This window comes from Macaca fascicularis, chromosome 17 (assembly GCF_037993035.2).
Source record: "Macaca fascicularis isolate 582-1 chromosome 17, T2T-MFA8v1.1".
Classification (NCBI taxonomy): domain Eukaryota; kingdom Metazoa; phylum Chordata; class Mammalia; order Primates; family Cercopithecidae; genus Macaca; species Macaca fascicularis.
In genome coordinates, this window is record NC_088391.1 from 87,005,460 (window position 1) to 87,021,413 (window position 15,954).

At 41.8% G+C, this 15,954-nt stretch overlaps 1 protein-coding gene across 2 annotated transcripts in view; it reads left to right on the forward strand.

Annotated features, from left to right (window-relative positions):
• The first annotated feature begins 4,705 nt into the window (after positions 1-4,705).
• HS6ST3 (heparan sulfate 6-O-sulfotransferase 3) overlaps positions 4,706-15,954 on the forward strand; it is a 761,225-nt gene continuing 749,976 nt past the window's right edge. For both annotated transcript variants that reach the window (XM_005586119.5, XM_074021289.1), the window contains exon 1: positions 4,706-5,412. In XM_005586119.5, coding sequence (XP_005586176.1) covers positions 4,706-5,412 — 707 coding nt within the window. The remainder of the gene's footprint in view (positions 5,413-15,954) is intronic.

The following is a 15,954-nucleotide window of genomic DNA, read 5'->3' on the forward strand; positions in this document are numbered from 1 at the left end:
GCCCACAAGGCCTGACATAACCTTCCTCCCATTGTCTCTCTGACTTCTTCTCTACTGTTTTACCCTGCCGGAATTCAAATTTTTGAGGGTAAAAATTATTGTCTTTATTGTTCACCAGTGTATCCCAAATACGTAAAACTACATGGCATACAGCAAGGGCTCAATATATGTCTTCGAATCGAATGAATGAATCCTGCTTACTTCTTTATAATGTATTTTTCCACTGTTAGACTATAAGCTACATGAGGACAGGATCCTTATTCTTGTTTAATAGCATATCTAAAGCATTCAGAAGAGTATACAGTACATAGTAAATGCTCAACAAGTCCTTATCAAAGAAATAAAAGAGTATCTATTGGGAAAAGATTAGTGCATCTACTTACACTATACTGAGTTAATGAATACATTATACATACAGATGGTTTCCATTCTTCCTTATAGGCAACTATCTATGGTGGATGTTAAACAATAAGGCAAAGAATGAACTGTTCAGATAAATAGAACTTTATGGAAAGTGGTATGTAGGGTCGTGGTTGCCCCAAAGTTACAATAATGTAGTGAACCGGAATATATCACAACCAGTATATATCCCAATTCTTTCTGCCATTGGTTCTAAGTATGTGGGCTCTGTTTGCTTAACTTCCTGAGGAAAAAGAAAGCTGTCACTTTGCTGGTTATTTGCAAAACTGCTTACCCCAGGGGCTTTTGTGGGGAGAAAGATTGTTTACAAAACTGAAAAAACAGAAGTCATTTCAGTATATAAGAGCACTTTCTATTCTTGTAGGAGAGAGTCATGCTGCCAATGACTTACATTATCTGTTTTATTTTCATCTCTACTGAAGGGCATTCATATCTCTCTTCCTCTGTACAAACGTAGGGGATCCAAAACTATTCTCTGTGATCATTTGGATTGTTAATCTCTCCAGGGTTTCTTCAACATTCTCAAGGCAGTTTCTGGCACCAAAGGGAAAATGGAGAAGTTGAGATGCAATTTTATTTCCCAATTGAACTTGATTAAATGGAGACTGTTCTAATCAAAAGTTTGAATCCTGGGGGAGTGCGATGTTGGTAACAGGTTTGAGAATATTGCAGAAGAACACGCAGGAAGGATACTAAAGTCAAGGCAGAGAAAGAATCAGGCAAGAAAATAATTGTAGTAAAGCTTATTAAGGCATAAAATTAGGTGAACAAATTGTTTCACAGATAGTGTTAAGCTCATTGCTAGACTGGCAAAGGAAGTGGAAGAAAGCTCTTTGAAAACATTATTTTTATTATTTTAATAATTTGTGTAGGAATCATAGTAGCTGCAATCTGTTAGGGAGAAACAATTGCCAGCTGGTGTCATCGTGGAGTAACTATAGTAGGCTGAATGCAAGTATGTTTTGCGTTTTTACCTAGAGAGCATTCAATTTTAGAAAGTTTCTATTCATTTTTGCCTGAATGTGAGGTCTGCCTTTATAGATAAGGAAGCCTGTTTATTGTGTGATTTACGAGCTTTGATTAGGTTCACACCAAGTTCCACAACTGTAATAGGGAGACCACACCTGGGACAGACTGTATTTACACGACCAAAGTTACCTATTATTAAAAAATGAATTTTTGAGTACATGCCTGAATTGTCTGTGTAATTGCCTTCATTCTATGCATTGTTTTCCTTGTGGTTACCTCAAGGAAATGATGTCACTTCAATAGCTATTTTACTGAAAACAAAACGAGATTTTCGGGGATAATGTTCTTTGGAAAGTGTTAAAGGTACACTTATTTATGGAAATACACATTTTTCTTAGCAATATAGCTGCTGTATGTTTGTTGTACATTTTAGTTTTACAATTCTCCTAAGTGATTTATTTTAACAATTATACAATCATTTTATGATTGTTATTGTTATTTTTCCCTCTTTCTTGAAACTAATAGACTAAGTGACAAAATACTGCAGGATGAAAGAATTGCTCAGCTTTGCCTATAAAGTCAGGAGGAGAGGGAACATAATTTAATTATTCTATTGCAATTCTGTTGTCTCTTCCTGCCTCTTGACTCAAATGGTCTCAAGAGGGGACAGAGGAAATTATGGGCTCTGTTGTTGATGTTTGTTGAACTTCTTCAGTGAATTTATTTTAGGGATGTTAGCAGTTTCTAATTTGGCTTTGCTTTCACCTAGCTTTCCTTGCTTCAGTTTCCTCATTTCTGAAATGGGATATTATACTTCTCTTATCTCCTTATAGTGTTGTTCTGAGAAGCAAATGAAATAATGGCTAGGGGAGTGCTTTCCACTATACAAATTACCACTAGTATTATGGTTATCCATTTTGGTAGCTAATAAGGTGATATTTATCCATGTGATGTCAAGCAATTTTATAGGAAATGAGAAGCTTCTTCGATAAGGTGATATAAAAAGGTATAATGATATTTTACTTAGCTAGAGCAGAGGTATGTGTATATTAACCAGACACATTCAGAAAATAATTGTTGGGTTTTATTGCTGTTTGTTTTATCACAATTTCTTGCTGTGGAGTGAGGTGTGATGCCATTAATAGGATTTCAAACTTAGGTGAGAGAAAAAGAAAATATAATCAAAAAAGCTTTAAAGAAGCTGATTCATCTCACCCAACACCTTTTCTGCTAATATAAGCTCCCACATATTAGGAAAGGCACGGATTGGAGTTGTTTATAGAGTTGAAAACAGGAAAGAAAGCAGAGTAGGGAAGTTTTGTTGAGAAGAATTCCACCTGTCTAAACAATGAAAATAGTATCCTATGGGCAAGCTTTAGCTTCCTTGAAAGAGCTCTGGATCTTCACTGATGGCTGCAGAGGGGACACCCTAATAAATAGATGATATCGGCAGAGTGTCTCGGGAAGAAACAAGTGGATGGTTTCACAAAGAGGCCAGATGGGAAGGTGGGCTGCTATGAAATATTATAGCACATCTGTGGAATACCAGGTGGAGCAGACTGCAGCTGGTAGTGTAGCTGGGAGGGACACATTGGCCTGGGCCAGGGAATCACACTGCATCCTCCTCACCTTTAACACATTGCTACTGTCCACTCGGAAAATAGGTCGAGCAGGTCTAGGGAATGTGGTAGGGCAGTTACAACAATTTGATGGTATATCTTTTCCCTATCTGAAAAACAGAAGTTGTTACCGAGCAAAGATTTAGTTCTGGGGTAACACTAAGTGCAGTATCTAGATGTTTGAAAAATAAAGTTTCCAAAAACATCTGTATACAAATTAGGACTTATGAAATATAGGCAAGCATAAGTCTTATCTCCCACCATTGTTGGGAAGGAATAAATCTTGAACATTTAGGAGTTCAATGTCTATTAGTAGAATGATTTTTTTAGGAGGTGATCCCTAAACTTTTTATGTTCTAAGTACTGCATGGTTGAGGGCTGGACTGTCTGGTGCTGAAAGAAAGTGTGTGTTGAACATAGAGCCTGATACACAGTAGGTGCTTAATGGTTAATTGATGCTGGTTGAATACAGTTGTATAGTTGGACGCACCAAGTTTGTTGTTCAGGGAGGATCAGCATAAAACTCGAGCACCAGTTAGAATGTCTTGGGTAGAAATTCACAGCAGTCTGGAGCCACGTTCCCCTGCCGAGAAGGGAGCTGCCAACCCGTGTGAAGTCTGGTCTAGGTGAGTCTTCCCGGGAGTGTGCAGGTGTTATTCCTGCAAATAAGGCCGGCCACTACCAGACGGAGAAGCTGCCCATTTTAAGGTGTCAGATCCGCGCCAGCGACGCTTACCTCGGGGCCTCTTCTCGCCCCACCTTTGCCTTTCTGCCAAATCTCTCCTCGCTCCAGGCCGAAGGGATTCCCACCCCCAGCTGCCTCATCCGAGCCCCGCGGAGCGGCGGACTCCTCCCCTGGAAACTCCTCCGGGGCTGGGGAAGGCTTTGGCGCATGCTCCGTACCTAGGGCAGGTTTTTGCTGCGGGTAGCAGGGCTCCTGTCACACCGGCTGGCGGGTTGTGGCGGTGCCAGCCTGTGTGTGCGAGTGTGTCTGCGTGCCTGCGCCTGGGCGGACAGCCCGGAGCGGCAGTGCGACTCGCCGGGAGAGGCGTCTCAGCAGAGGCGCCTCGCCCGCTGCCGCTGCGCTGCGGGGGCCGCTCTGCAAACTTGCGGCGAGCGCCGTCAGCCCTCGCGGCTCCAGAGCCCCGCGACCTGCAGGCAAAGGCGCCGGGCGCGCGTGCCGGGCGCGGTGCCGCGGCCGGCCGGGGCGGCGGGACCGGGCCGCGCCTTCGCCCTTGGCCGGCGCCCTGGCGAGCCTCATGCAGCTCCAGCGCTCGCGGCCGCAGCTCCCCGGCTCCCCGGCTGCGCGCTGCAGGTCCAGGACCCGAACCGCGCTCCTCAGCGCCTGAGCGCCCGCAAGCCGCCGGCGGGATGCCGCGCGTCGCCTGAGAGCGCCGCGCCGGGGCGGGAGCAGGGAGCGGGCTGGCCCGGGCGCCCCCGGGAGCGCAGGGCGCCCCACGCCGCAGCCGCAGCCGAGCGCGCCGGCGCCCGCCTCCCCCGCCCGGCTCGCAGGCCCCGGCTCCGCCAGCCCCAAGGGCCGCGGGGCCGCCAGCCAGCCGCACGCCTCGGCGTCAGGGGCATGGAGGAACGGCGGGCTCCGAGCCGCGCCCCGGAGTCCCCGAAACTTCCGAGCGGGCGCCCGTCCGCCCTGCCGCCGCCGCCGCCGCCGCTTCGCCTGACGGCCTGAGAGCGGGACCATGGATGAAAGGTTCAACAAGTGGCTGCTGACGCCGGTGCTCACTCTCCTCTTCGTGGTCATCATGTACCAGTACGTGTCCCCCTCCTGCACCAGCTCCTGCACCAACTTCGGGGAGCAGCCCCGCGCGGGGGAGGCCGGCCCGCCCGCCGTCCCGGGTCCAGCCCGCCGGGCTCAGGCGCCGCCCGAGGAGTGGGAGCGGCGGCCCCAGCTGCCCCCGCCGCCCCGGGGGTCCCCCGAGGGGCCTCGGGGGGCCGCAGCGCCAGAGGAGGAGGACGAGGAGCCCGGAGACCGAGGGGAGGAGGAGGAGGAGGAGGAGGAAGACGAGCCGGACCCCGAGGCCCCGGAGAACGGCTCCCTGCCCCGGTTCGTGCCGCGCTTCAACTTCACCCTGAAGGACCTGACCCGCTTTGTGGATTTCAACATCAAAGGGCGCGACGTGATCGTGTTCCTCCACATCCAGAAGACCGGGGGCACCACGTTCGGACGGCACCTGGTGAAGAACATCCGGCTGGAGCAGCCTTGTAGCTGCAAAGCCGGCCAGAAGAAGTGCACCTGCCACCGGCCTGGCAAGAAGGAGACGTGGCTCTTCTCCCGCTTCTCCACCGGCTGGAGCTGCGGGCTGCACGCCGACTGGACGGAGCTCACCAACTGCGTGCCGGCCATCATGGAGAAGAAGGACTGTCCCCGCAACCACAGCCACACCAGGTACTGTCCCCTGCCCCGTCTCAGTTCTTCCCCTCCCACCCCCACCCAGTCCCTCTTCTTCAGTCCTGACCCAGAGCGACCCCGCGCTCCCTGCCCCTGCTGATGGTTTCCTGGCGTCTTGGGCGGTTGGCGCCGTGGCTTTGGGGAGGGATGAGAGACGTCTGGATAGTGCCCAGGTCCTGAACTCGTTCTTCCCCCAGTCCCCACCGCTTCCCGCCACCCCTCTGCCTTCACCCTCTAAGGTGTGCGGGGGAGCCACCGTGTGGATCCTGCCTGGTGCCTATAGCACAGCCTGGCCTCCCTCCCAGTGGACGCTGGAAAAAACGCCCTGAAATGGGGAGGGGATCGCGGTCTGGGTTAGACCAGCCTTGCAAAATTGTGAACTTAAGTTTTGGGAGTGCAAACCCAAACCCAGGAAAAAGAAGGGGGAGTAGAGAGGCAAGGCAGGAGTTTTCCAGGTATGGTGAAGCTGGAGACGAATATGATCCCTCTATAAGTGGCTTTTGGGTGGCAGCTCAGGAAACAGTCAATCCTCTTGGTGACACTTTGAAGATACACGTGCAAATTTCTGCTTTACCTCCATAGATAACTCTAATTCTGGAGATGGTCTTTGTTGCCCAGCAGTGCCAGGATTTGGACTCACCTGTCCTCAGAAAGATTTCCATGCTCTTCCTAGGCCATTACATCAACTTATTCCAAAAGTACCTATTAAATGCCTACAGGGTGCCTGACAGTGTACTAAGTGCTAAGTGAGTATAAAGATAAAATAACATCCCTTGTTTTCAGGATGGAATGACATTCTTGATCCCCTGCCTCCTAGCCTTAAAAAACAGTAATACAGTGGAGAATTAGGAAAGTTAAAAATCTTAATAGCCAATGAAACTGCTTACATTATTAACATGCTTTGAGAGAGACATGGGCTTAAGAATTTGGTTGAAGGTTCTTTCTGCCCATTGCAATTCGAAGATTAATCTGACATGCTTGCTCAAGGACGAAAATATTAAAAGCTTGGAACACTAGTTCATTGAAGTTTTTATCTTAAAGGTTTCAAACAATTTGGTATGAAGAAATAGGAATTTAAAAGCTCAAGCTCATTATGTTGATAGCACAGATAGCTTTTGCATTTGACGTTATAGAAAAGCTTCATTTACTGGAAGCTACCCAGATTCTGGAATTCACCACCACTGAAGCATCTAATTCTACTTCATTTCTCCAAGAATGAGCGAAATTTCTTTATGGGATTTTTTACTCTGGCAATTTTTCAAATACTTTCCCTCCTCCCTGCTCCTTTTCCTGTTTAATGCACATTGGTTAGAATAAGAAACTGGATTTGGAATGAGGGCATTAGGGTCTTCACTTAGTATATTTTACAGATCCTTTGCTTTTAAATATTTTTAATAGTGTATTACTTTAGATCCTGCCACTCTCTTTTAGCTTAAAACAGTTTTTCAGTTAAGTATTACTTCCAAACCTCCTAACACATAACATGATTATTTCAGTGAGACACAACTTCTGCTACAGTGAGACACAATTTCTGCTACATTTCATCCAACCTTGTACTCCGTTTAGATTAATTCCTGATTGACCCCAAAGAGTTTGCTAGACTGCTTCCCAGCTTCCATTTCACTAAAACTGGAGTCTTATTGATTATCACATAGAAAAGTCTGATTGCTCTTCAGTAGGGGCTGGCATTATTTTTGTCCCATGTACTTAAAAGTCTTAGTAAATAGATGAAAATTTTAGAGGACTTAGAGGAGGATGTGGAATCTAAAAATAATTAGATTTTTGCTTAGTGATGAATAATGCTACTACAGACCCTGAATAGGTGACAAGCAGTAAGGTTTCACTTCTATAGGAAATACTTAGTATCTCTTTATTCTGTGACATAGGAAAACTCCACCGTGACTGTTTAAACATATGATTTCTAGTGTATGATCAAATTATTTTCTTTGTTTAGTAATGGAGCATAAACATTCATTTCTCCCTGAAACACAAGTTAGCAGACAATTAGTCACCCTGTTCTGGTTTCCTTTTCTTTCTTAAAAAACACATTTTTGGTAGTATCTTGTTTTTACCTCATTTGATAATCCTTCTTTCTTTTCCTTCCCACCCTCTCTCTCTTCCCAGTAATTCTCAATTACTTCCTTGCTCTAGATACTGTAGGAGGGAATAGTTGTGGCATATGTGAAGTGCTCTGCATCAAAAGCTATAGGGAAAAAGTTGAAAGGATGTTAACAGTAGCATCTCTCTAGCAGAGTAGATTGAGTTAGTTGTCTGTCATTGTAATGTCTGTGTACAGCATTCTACAGTCAACTAGATTAGCCTGGATAATGGAGGGTACATTTTCACAATGCAAAATGGCAGATAATCTATTGGTACATAATGGAAACAAGGTTCTACTTCAAATAGGGCTGACTCTAAGCAAAATTGATAAGCAGATCTTGTTGATTTCGGTTCCCTAGTCTTTCTGCTTTTGGTTCCCGCAAAGCGTCTCCTCCCAATTTCACTCAGAGATCAATGCCCTTATGGATCACATAATGGGTAAGAGTAAGGATTCTGGAATCAGATAAGTATGGCTCTTGTACTTACTAGCTGTGTACCCAGGAGTAAGTTACTCTTTCTGAGTCTCAGTTTCTTCACTTTTAAAGTGTAGATAATAATTAGTATGGCTATTATATTATAGGGGTGTTGTGAGAACTAAATGAATCGATGCGTGCAAAATGCTTAGCATAGTATATATGCATGGTATAATATGCTGGCATATTGTACTTACTATGTGGATATATAGTAATAGTGCAATATCAGTTGTTAATTGCAATAATAGGTTCCCTGTTCAAGGCCTTCTTCCTAAAAAAACATGAGGTCAATTTGTTAGAGAAGCTCTGTATAAATGAGTCACCTTACAGAGATACCATTTTATGATTACTTGTACTAAGCATCCTAGGTTGCAAACTTAAACAATAAGTTGAAAATTATGGACATTTGGTCATCAGTCTTTGTAGGGGAGAAGGTGGGAACAAAGTTAGGGGCACACAATATAATTGGATATACATTCCTTTGGTAACACAAAAAACTATCTGGAATGGTGAGAGAGGAGGTGAGAACATCTAGGACTAAAGGCAGAAGAAGGAAGCCAACTCTGAAGAGAAATACGTGGCAAACCTGAAGGGGCCATCATATGGATTAAGTGGGCCGTGAAGGGGCAGGACCTTGGGCTGGTGGTTTGAATCCAGCACAGAGATAACTTCTGACCACAGAAACTGGTTGGAATAGGATGATGGCATATCGGAATGACCTCTTTTATCGTATCACTGATGGTTTTTTCCCGTTATTTTTGTGGTGCTTTTCCCCCAGTTACTTTTTTTTTTTTTGGCAGGTTATTGTTTCTCACTCTCTTTATGCTTCCTTCTTTATTACTGTATACCCAAAGCCTTAAAAGACTCCTTTTTAGCATTCTTGAGTATGTGTAGAATCATAGCATTTTATGGCTAAAAAGGACTGAAGAGAGAATCTAGTCCCACATTTTTCATGGGGAATGTAACCATAAAAAGGTGAAATGACATACCTAAGGTTTCTTGAGGGAATTCATGTCTTCATTTGCATAATTTATATTCAATGTTTTGCTTACTATATATCTTCTGTTTACTATGGAAAGTATAGTGGAGTGTGCCTTAAGCACCTACTTACTATGTGCCGGGCACTACGATAGTTCTGGGGATTGCGTTGTAAACATTGGCAGCCCTGTGTAGCCTAGGCTTCATCTTTGGTAAGTGAGTATCACTCCCATTCTTAAATAATGATGGAAAGATATTCTATCTGCATCATTTTGTAAGATAGGATGGCATTTTTTCTCTTTTATGACCTGCACTCCGTTAGTTTTGTTAGAATAGTTTGAACCCTGTGGATGTTATATTAAATAGGACCTTCTGTGTTGCAAGTTATACAAACCTAACTCAAACTTATTTCAGCCAGAGGGGAATTATTGGCTAACCCAGTCACACCACAGGAAGGTGGGGGAGAGGTGGTTTCAGGAATGACTGGACCTGGAGATTTGGGGTCTTTCTTCCCATACTCCTTTGCATATTGATCTCATTCTGTCAAATTGGCCAATTCCACAAGGTGGGCAAATGCTTTTCATATCTAATAGCTCCACAAGCCAAGAGGGAAGCAGGCCTTCTCTGAGTTCCAGTTTGAAATTTTTGGGAATGACTCTGATTAGCCCAGCTTGGAACTTGTGACTATTCTTTCAGTCAATCATTGTGGCCAGGGAGAGAGATAAGGTTATCTGAGTCACCTTATATCACAGAACCATTTATATGACTGGTGTGTGTGTGTGTGTGTGTGTGTGTGTGTGTGTGTGTGTGTGTGTGTGTGTGTGTGTATGTGTGTTATTAGGAAGGAGAGGAGCTACCATAGATACAGCTCCTGGATGGACCACTGGATTCTGGACAACCCCTCCAACTATGTAAACTGTAGATGCAAATACATGAGAAATAAATAAACCTTCAGATCTCTCTCTCTCTTTTTTTGTATTCCACTTAGGAAAACTTTTAAGTCAAACTGCAACTCGAATTTATTTGCAGCATCTGGAAACCATGTCATATGAGAATTAATTGAAAGAATGTGTAATATTTAATATTGAGTTGAGAAAAATAAGGAGAGACATAAAAGCTGCCTTCAAAAAGTAAAAAAAATGAGACGTGGAAGGTGAGGGAGACTTGTTCTGTGTTGCTGCAAAGGGTAGAACTAGGATAAGAAGTGATAGGATTTCAACTCAGAGTAAGAAAGAACTTAATAAAATTTATAACTGTCTAAAAAGAGCATGAACTCTTTGGTGCTCACTCTCAATAAAAACTCTAGGAATGTCTGCTTAACTACTGATGTTGTAAAAGGAATTTCTTCTTGGGGAAAGGCTTAGCCTGGATGGCCTTTATTTTAAGTTTTGTTAGTTCTAATCTAAGCTGAGTGCAGGGTATCTCCTTTTTCCTACCCTATGCATAGGAAAAAAAAAAAAAGGATTATAAATGAACTAGTCCTCTAGCATTTGTAAATATTTCTACCAAGGAAACTTTTTGTAAAGTCTGATGGTATAGACTGTTTTACACATTCAGGGCCAAAAGCAATAAATGGGTCCTGTGTATTAGGTCGTCTGCTTCTTAATAATAAGTATAAAAAGATAAGATGAGAAAATATAACACAACTTGCCACAAAAACCAGAACCACTTTGAAACATTATCTGGTTATTGCTTTTCCTTTAGACAGCAGGCTAAAATATATAAGGAGGTTACAGAGCTCTGTTTCAAAGACTAGACTATCATGGCCTGAACTGCTTTCTAAAGCATAAGCTGTTTGATGTCTCTTCTAATTAGAATTGTTGAACTGCCAAGAAGGTTAATTTTTACCATAAGGTTTTTGTAGTGTAAAACTAAAGAGCAGTGTAAAAGTAAAGAGATACGAGATTGTTCTGTCTGTAGGCCATATCTACTGATTTGTTCATTATAGGGTCTCCTAAAGTATTGCTCTGCTTCAAACCAACAACATTTGCTATAAATCAGTAAGAGGTTAAATTAAACCCTTTCAGTTTTTTAAGTAGTGAAGACATGAATTGGAAGTAGTAAATGGTAATAGATGATTTATGCTTCTGCTTTCTTCTTGATAGTTACCTTGGAATTTTTGATTGGGTTGATTTTCGAGAAATTGAAATGTTCTCATAAGAGAAGTGAGGCCAATTTAGCTGCCAACAATGTAGATTTGCTTAATCTTAGACTGTTATATTATTATTCCCCAAAGCTAATTATTATCATCTCATTTTGACTAAAGACAATAAGAAGCTTATGGCATTTGAAAGTTATTTATGCTTGATAATGAGCTAAACAGTTTAATTGAGACTGGCAAATCCTAATGTTATTTTAAGAGTCATAAAGTAAATTATTGGGCCAAGAAATAGGTTCAGTATGAAAACAATTAAATGGAAAATCCAAATTAATATTTTGTAGTAATCACTTATCTTGTTTTTGAGTTCGTTAGATTGTGGATATCATTTATAAATTCCCTGTTGATTTTAATTGGCCAAATTAATATTTTGTAGTAATCACTTATCTTGTTTTTGAGTTTGTTAGATTGTAGATATCATTTATGAATTCCCTGTTGATTTTAATTAGCTAATACAACTTTGTTTACATTATAGCTGAGCATTCATGTATTGGGAAGAATAGGAAACATTTTCTAACTTGGACAGTGTTATTTGTTTTTATCTTCCTCTGGCAAATACAGTTGCTCAGTAAGACACATGTAAAGTGCCCAGCACAGAGATTAATTTATAGAAGATTCTTAATAAATGTCAGCTTTTAGATTACCTTGAAAACATATTAGCATAACTTGACAAGATTGTGTTAGTTAAAAGATGGAATTATCAAAAGTTTTGTATCATGACTCTGTTATTTCAGGTGCAAATTCTAGTTATTAGTGGTTGCCTTCCATAATTAGCAAGATGCCCACTCCCCAGATTCTCTAGAATAGAAGTAAAAGTAAATATGGAGACCAGAGCTTATTGGACTTATTGGACTATTGGACTTATTGGACTATTTGAGGAGGTTTATCCTATTAGACTGTATGCCACACATCAGAAATTCATTTGTTTACTGACAGATGTATTTGACTCTTGAAAAGGTTAATGTAATCATTCATTTGTGCTTTAGAAAAACAATCAGCCTAAACTGAGATGTGACCTCTGATGTAGGGTGAGAGGATGAGAGAGGTATTTATTAATATAACCTCTGGTTCATATAGATGCTACATTCTACTGGTCAAAGCCAGGTGGCTGAAGGTGATGGTGGTTGGAGATTGTAATATTGGGGAACAATAGAAAGAGATGATGAATAAGGACAAAGACTTCAAGAGAGATTGGAGGAAAACAATGACAAATTTATCAGCCACTGAAAATCATGCGAGTGCTTGATTTGTGATGTAATTGGGGTAATGTTTAAAGACATGGACCCTGGCCAGGCATGGTGGCTCACAACTGTAGTCCCAGCACTTTGGGAGGTCAGAAGTAGGTGGGTCTCTTGAGCCCAGGAGTTCGAGGCCAGCTTGGGCAACAAAGTGAAACCCAATCTCTAAAAATAAATTAATTAAAATAAAATAAAATAAAATAAAATAAAATGAAAGCATGAACTCTGAAGTCAAACTACCTGGATTTTAATCTGATTCAGTCACATTCTCTCATGTGGCCCTGGGTTAAGTCAATTATCTGCTCTGCATGTCAGTTTCCTTTTCTGGAAACTGTCAGTAAGAAGAGCACTATCTCATGGTGAGCTTAGGACAAAGCCTGACACATAGTAAGGAAATCATGAAAGAGTTAGCTATTATTATTTTCTCCTGAGACTCATCACATGCATATATGTTTGTTGTTATTGTTGTTGTTTTTGAGACCGAGTCTTGCTCTGTCACCCAGGCTGGAGTGCAGTGGCAAGATCTCGGCTCACTGCAACCTCCACCTCCCAGGTCCAAGCAATTCTCCTGCCTCAGCCTCCCCAGTAGCTGGGATTAAAGGCCCCCACCACCACGCCTGGCTAGTTTTTGTATTTTTAGTGGAGACAGGTTTTCACTATGTTGGCCAGGCTGGTCTTGACCTCCTGATCTCAGGTGATCCGCCCATCTTGGCCTCCCAAAGTGCTGGGATTAGAGGTGTGAGCCACCACACCCCACCACATATATGTTGTTTTTGTGTAAAAATAAAATGATAGTTAAACCTGTACCATCTTTTTTGAATTTGGAACTTCTCCTCCTGAATAGTGTAAAAATGAATTTTCAAGCTGTGATGCAAAAAGAGAAGCCATAAATTATAAAGTCAATGTTAATTCTTAGGATGCTGTGGATATTCACTGGGCACTCAGTCCAAGAATGGAAACTTGCAGTCTTTTTTCCCCCCAGCATATAGTTTTATTTTTTATGGGAAATTAATGAAACAGCAATAAAAATGTTTAAACATATACAATTAAATTCATACATGAAGCAATCCTGCAGTGAAATTGAATTAGTTGCCTGTGGGCACATAAATATTTGTAGTTCATTCCTATTATTAATATCTTACCATGCTTTTATTGGTAAGTACTGTGTCATTTATTTTCAGAACCTTACATTTGACATTGTGTATTTATGTTTGCTCCTGCTTTCTAGTTTCTTTATAAACATCAAAGGGTATAAATGCTAATCACCTCGATGTCCTTGGTATTTATTTATTAGATTTACAGAGTATTTCTTCCAAATAATTAAAGGCTCTGGATATTTAAGTGTAAACCTGAGAGATGGCATCTGTATTTTGTGGACTCTAGGAACATGGAGGATTTTATGAGTTTACTTCAAATGTGAAAACATAGACTTAGAAAGAAGAGCAAATGTGGTTTTAAAGACAGACGTGTAACTTAATGTGTGTCTGTAAATCTGAAGGTGAGAGCCCCATGATATAGTAAAGAACAAGGTGACATGCCAATAAAGAGATAACAGACAGTGATCATGTAAAGTGTAAATTGTAAGAATGGTACAAAGGAGGGAGAGAAGAAGAACAAAAATAGTCAAGGTAAAGAATGAAATCCTAAAATATCTGAATCAGAAAGAAGGTAATATTGAACGTAGAAGACAGAAATTAATCTGGTATGCAATGGTTTGTCTCATTAGTGCAGTTATGGGAAGTAATCTACTATCCAGAAGGCTATCTGATTTGGAGGGTGAGTGTATTTAAGTGCTACTAATGTATATTTATCTACTTATACATTCTTTTTCTGAATCATGCTGCTGTTTTAAAGTATTGGTAGCTTTCCAGGTCCTGGCAGCAAGCAGAGGCACACTTCGGGATTTCAAAGGAACTAGTTTGAGAGGTAGGAACAGGGATAGGAAAACCAATATTGGACCTCAAGGTAACTTGCAACCAGTAACAAGAGGAAACTGTTAACCCCATTGGATGTGAAGAGGCAAGAGGAGAGAACTGTGTTATCAGTATTCTTTGCCTGCTGGAGGCTGATAGGAGCCCCAGTTTCAGTAGTAGGGGAGAGCAGAAGGAGAAACTTCTGGAGAGGAGGAGTTTGCAGAAAGCAGCCACTGCTAGAGCTATAGAGCAGAGGCCAGGAGAAAGGAGTGGCAGCGCTTTCTCCTCCCACCTGTCCGTTTCCTCCTATTGTCTTCCACACAGTGAATCCACTTAGAAGCTAAAGGGCAAGAGATCTTGCTGATGCATCCGTGGCCTTCAGCAAGTCAGAGAAAGATGGAAAATGGATTTGGGGTCCAGTGATGGGAGGGATGAAAATGGAGACTAACTTGCACAGTGTCTAAAAATAGTTGGAAATTTCTTCTAATTCAGTTTTTGGATGCCCTGGTTGTGTTCTACAAATGAGACCAAGAATAGATACCCCATATTTTAGTACCTGTACTGCATGTTTTCTGCACGGACCATTAGTCTCCATCTAAGGAATGATGAGTGCAGCAAAGGGCCGCTCTCCAAAGGAACAGTTACCACAGACAAAGTGACTTTTCGCTGAGTATTAAAAATAATGCTAATTTGGGTGTTTGTCATCTTGGTACCCCAGAATCATCTGATAATTGTGACAGATTTGGCCAGTTGTATCTATATTATGATGCACAGTAGACAACACACATTTTATGAATTTGAAGTTATATAACAATATTAGTTAAGACATGACAAGTAGTTTGCAAAACTGACGGTAGTTTGCAAAAACCTTTTCGAGATGAGACCCTTTCTGCCGCTTAGATTTTCTTCTAAGAGCATTAAAATTCTCTAGAGTAATATTTGCGAGCTTTAAGTCTCTGAAGCTAATAGGTGAGGGCAGAAATACACTGTGTCATGTTTGAAACTATCCTCATATTTTTAGTTTTAATTTTAAAGGACTTTTGAAGCAGTATTTCCATATTTATTTTCGGGGAATGTGGTATGTTGAAAGTACACATGCATGTACCTTTTGGTGCAAAATACTATGAAGAGCTTCTATATTAGATCCTAAAAATATTTACAGAAAATTGGTATCTGACAAAACTTGACACAGGAACCCCCAATTCACTGCTTGAATTCTGAGAGTCAAAATGCCATCAGCAAAACACTATTCAACATAGATATTTATAGATGACGAAATCCATATCCAATACCCTGTCTGTAGGTAGTATATCTATTGAGATTGGTACATATATGTCACGTTCATGTCTCCCTTCCAGAGGAGGGGATTTTGAGTTGCTGGGAACAATGTCATCCATGGAGAATATACCAACCTGAATCCTCTCTGTCATTGTACCTCCTTATACATAGCTGTCTTTTCTCTCCTCTCTTTCTCTTGCTTGCACGTGCACATACACCATTTTATGACATAGCTAGAGTCATCGATGGCCTGTCAACAAAAGGATCATTTTCAGGTCTTTGTCTCTGAGGCCACAAAAAAATTGCGTGAGGAATTGTTTTCTACTGGCTATGAAAGTTATTAGTTCTAAGGAACGTGCACTCTGTTGGTCCGAATTTAAGTCCAGTGAATTTAAAAATCC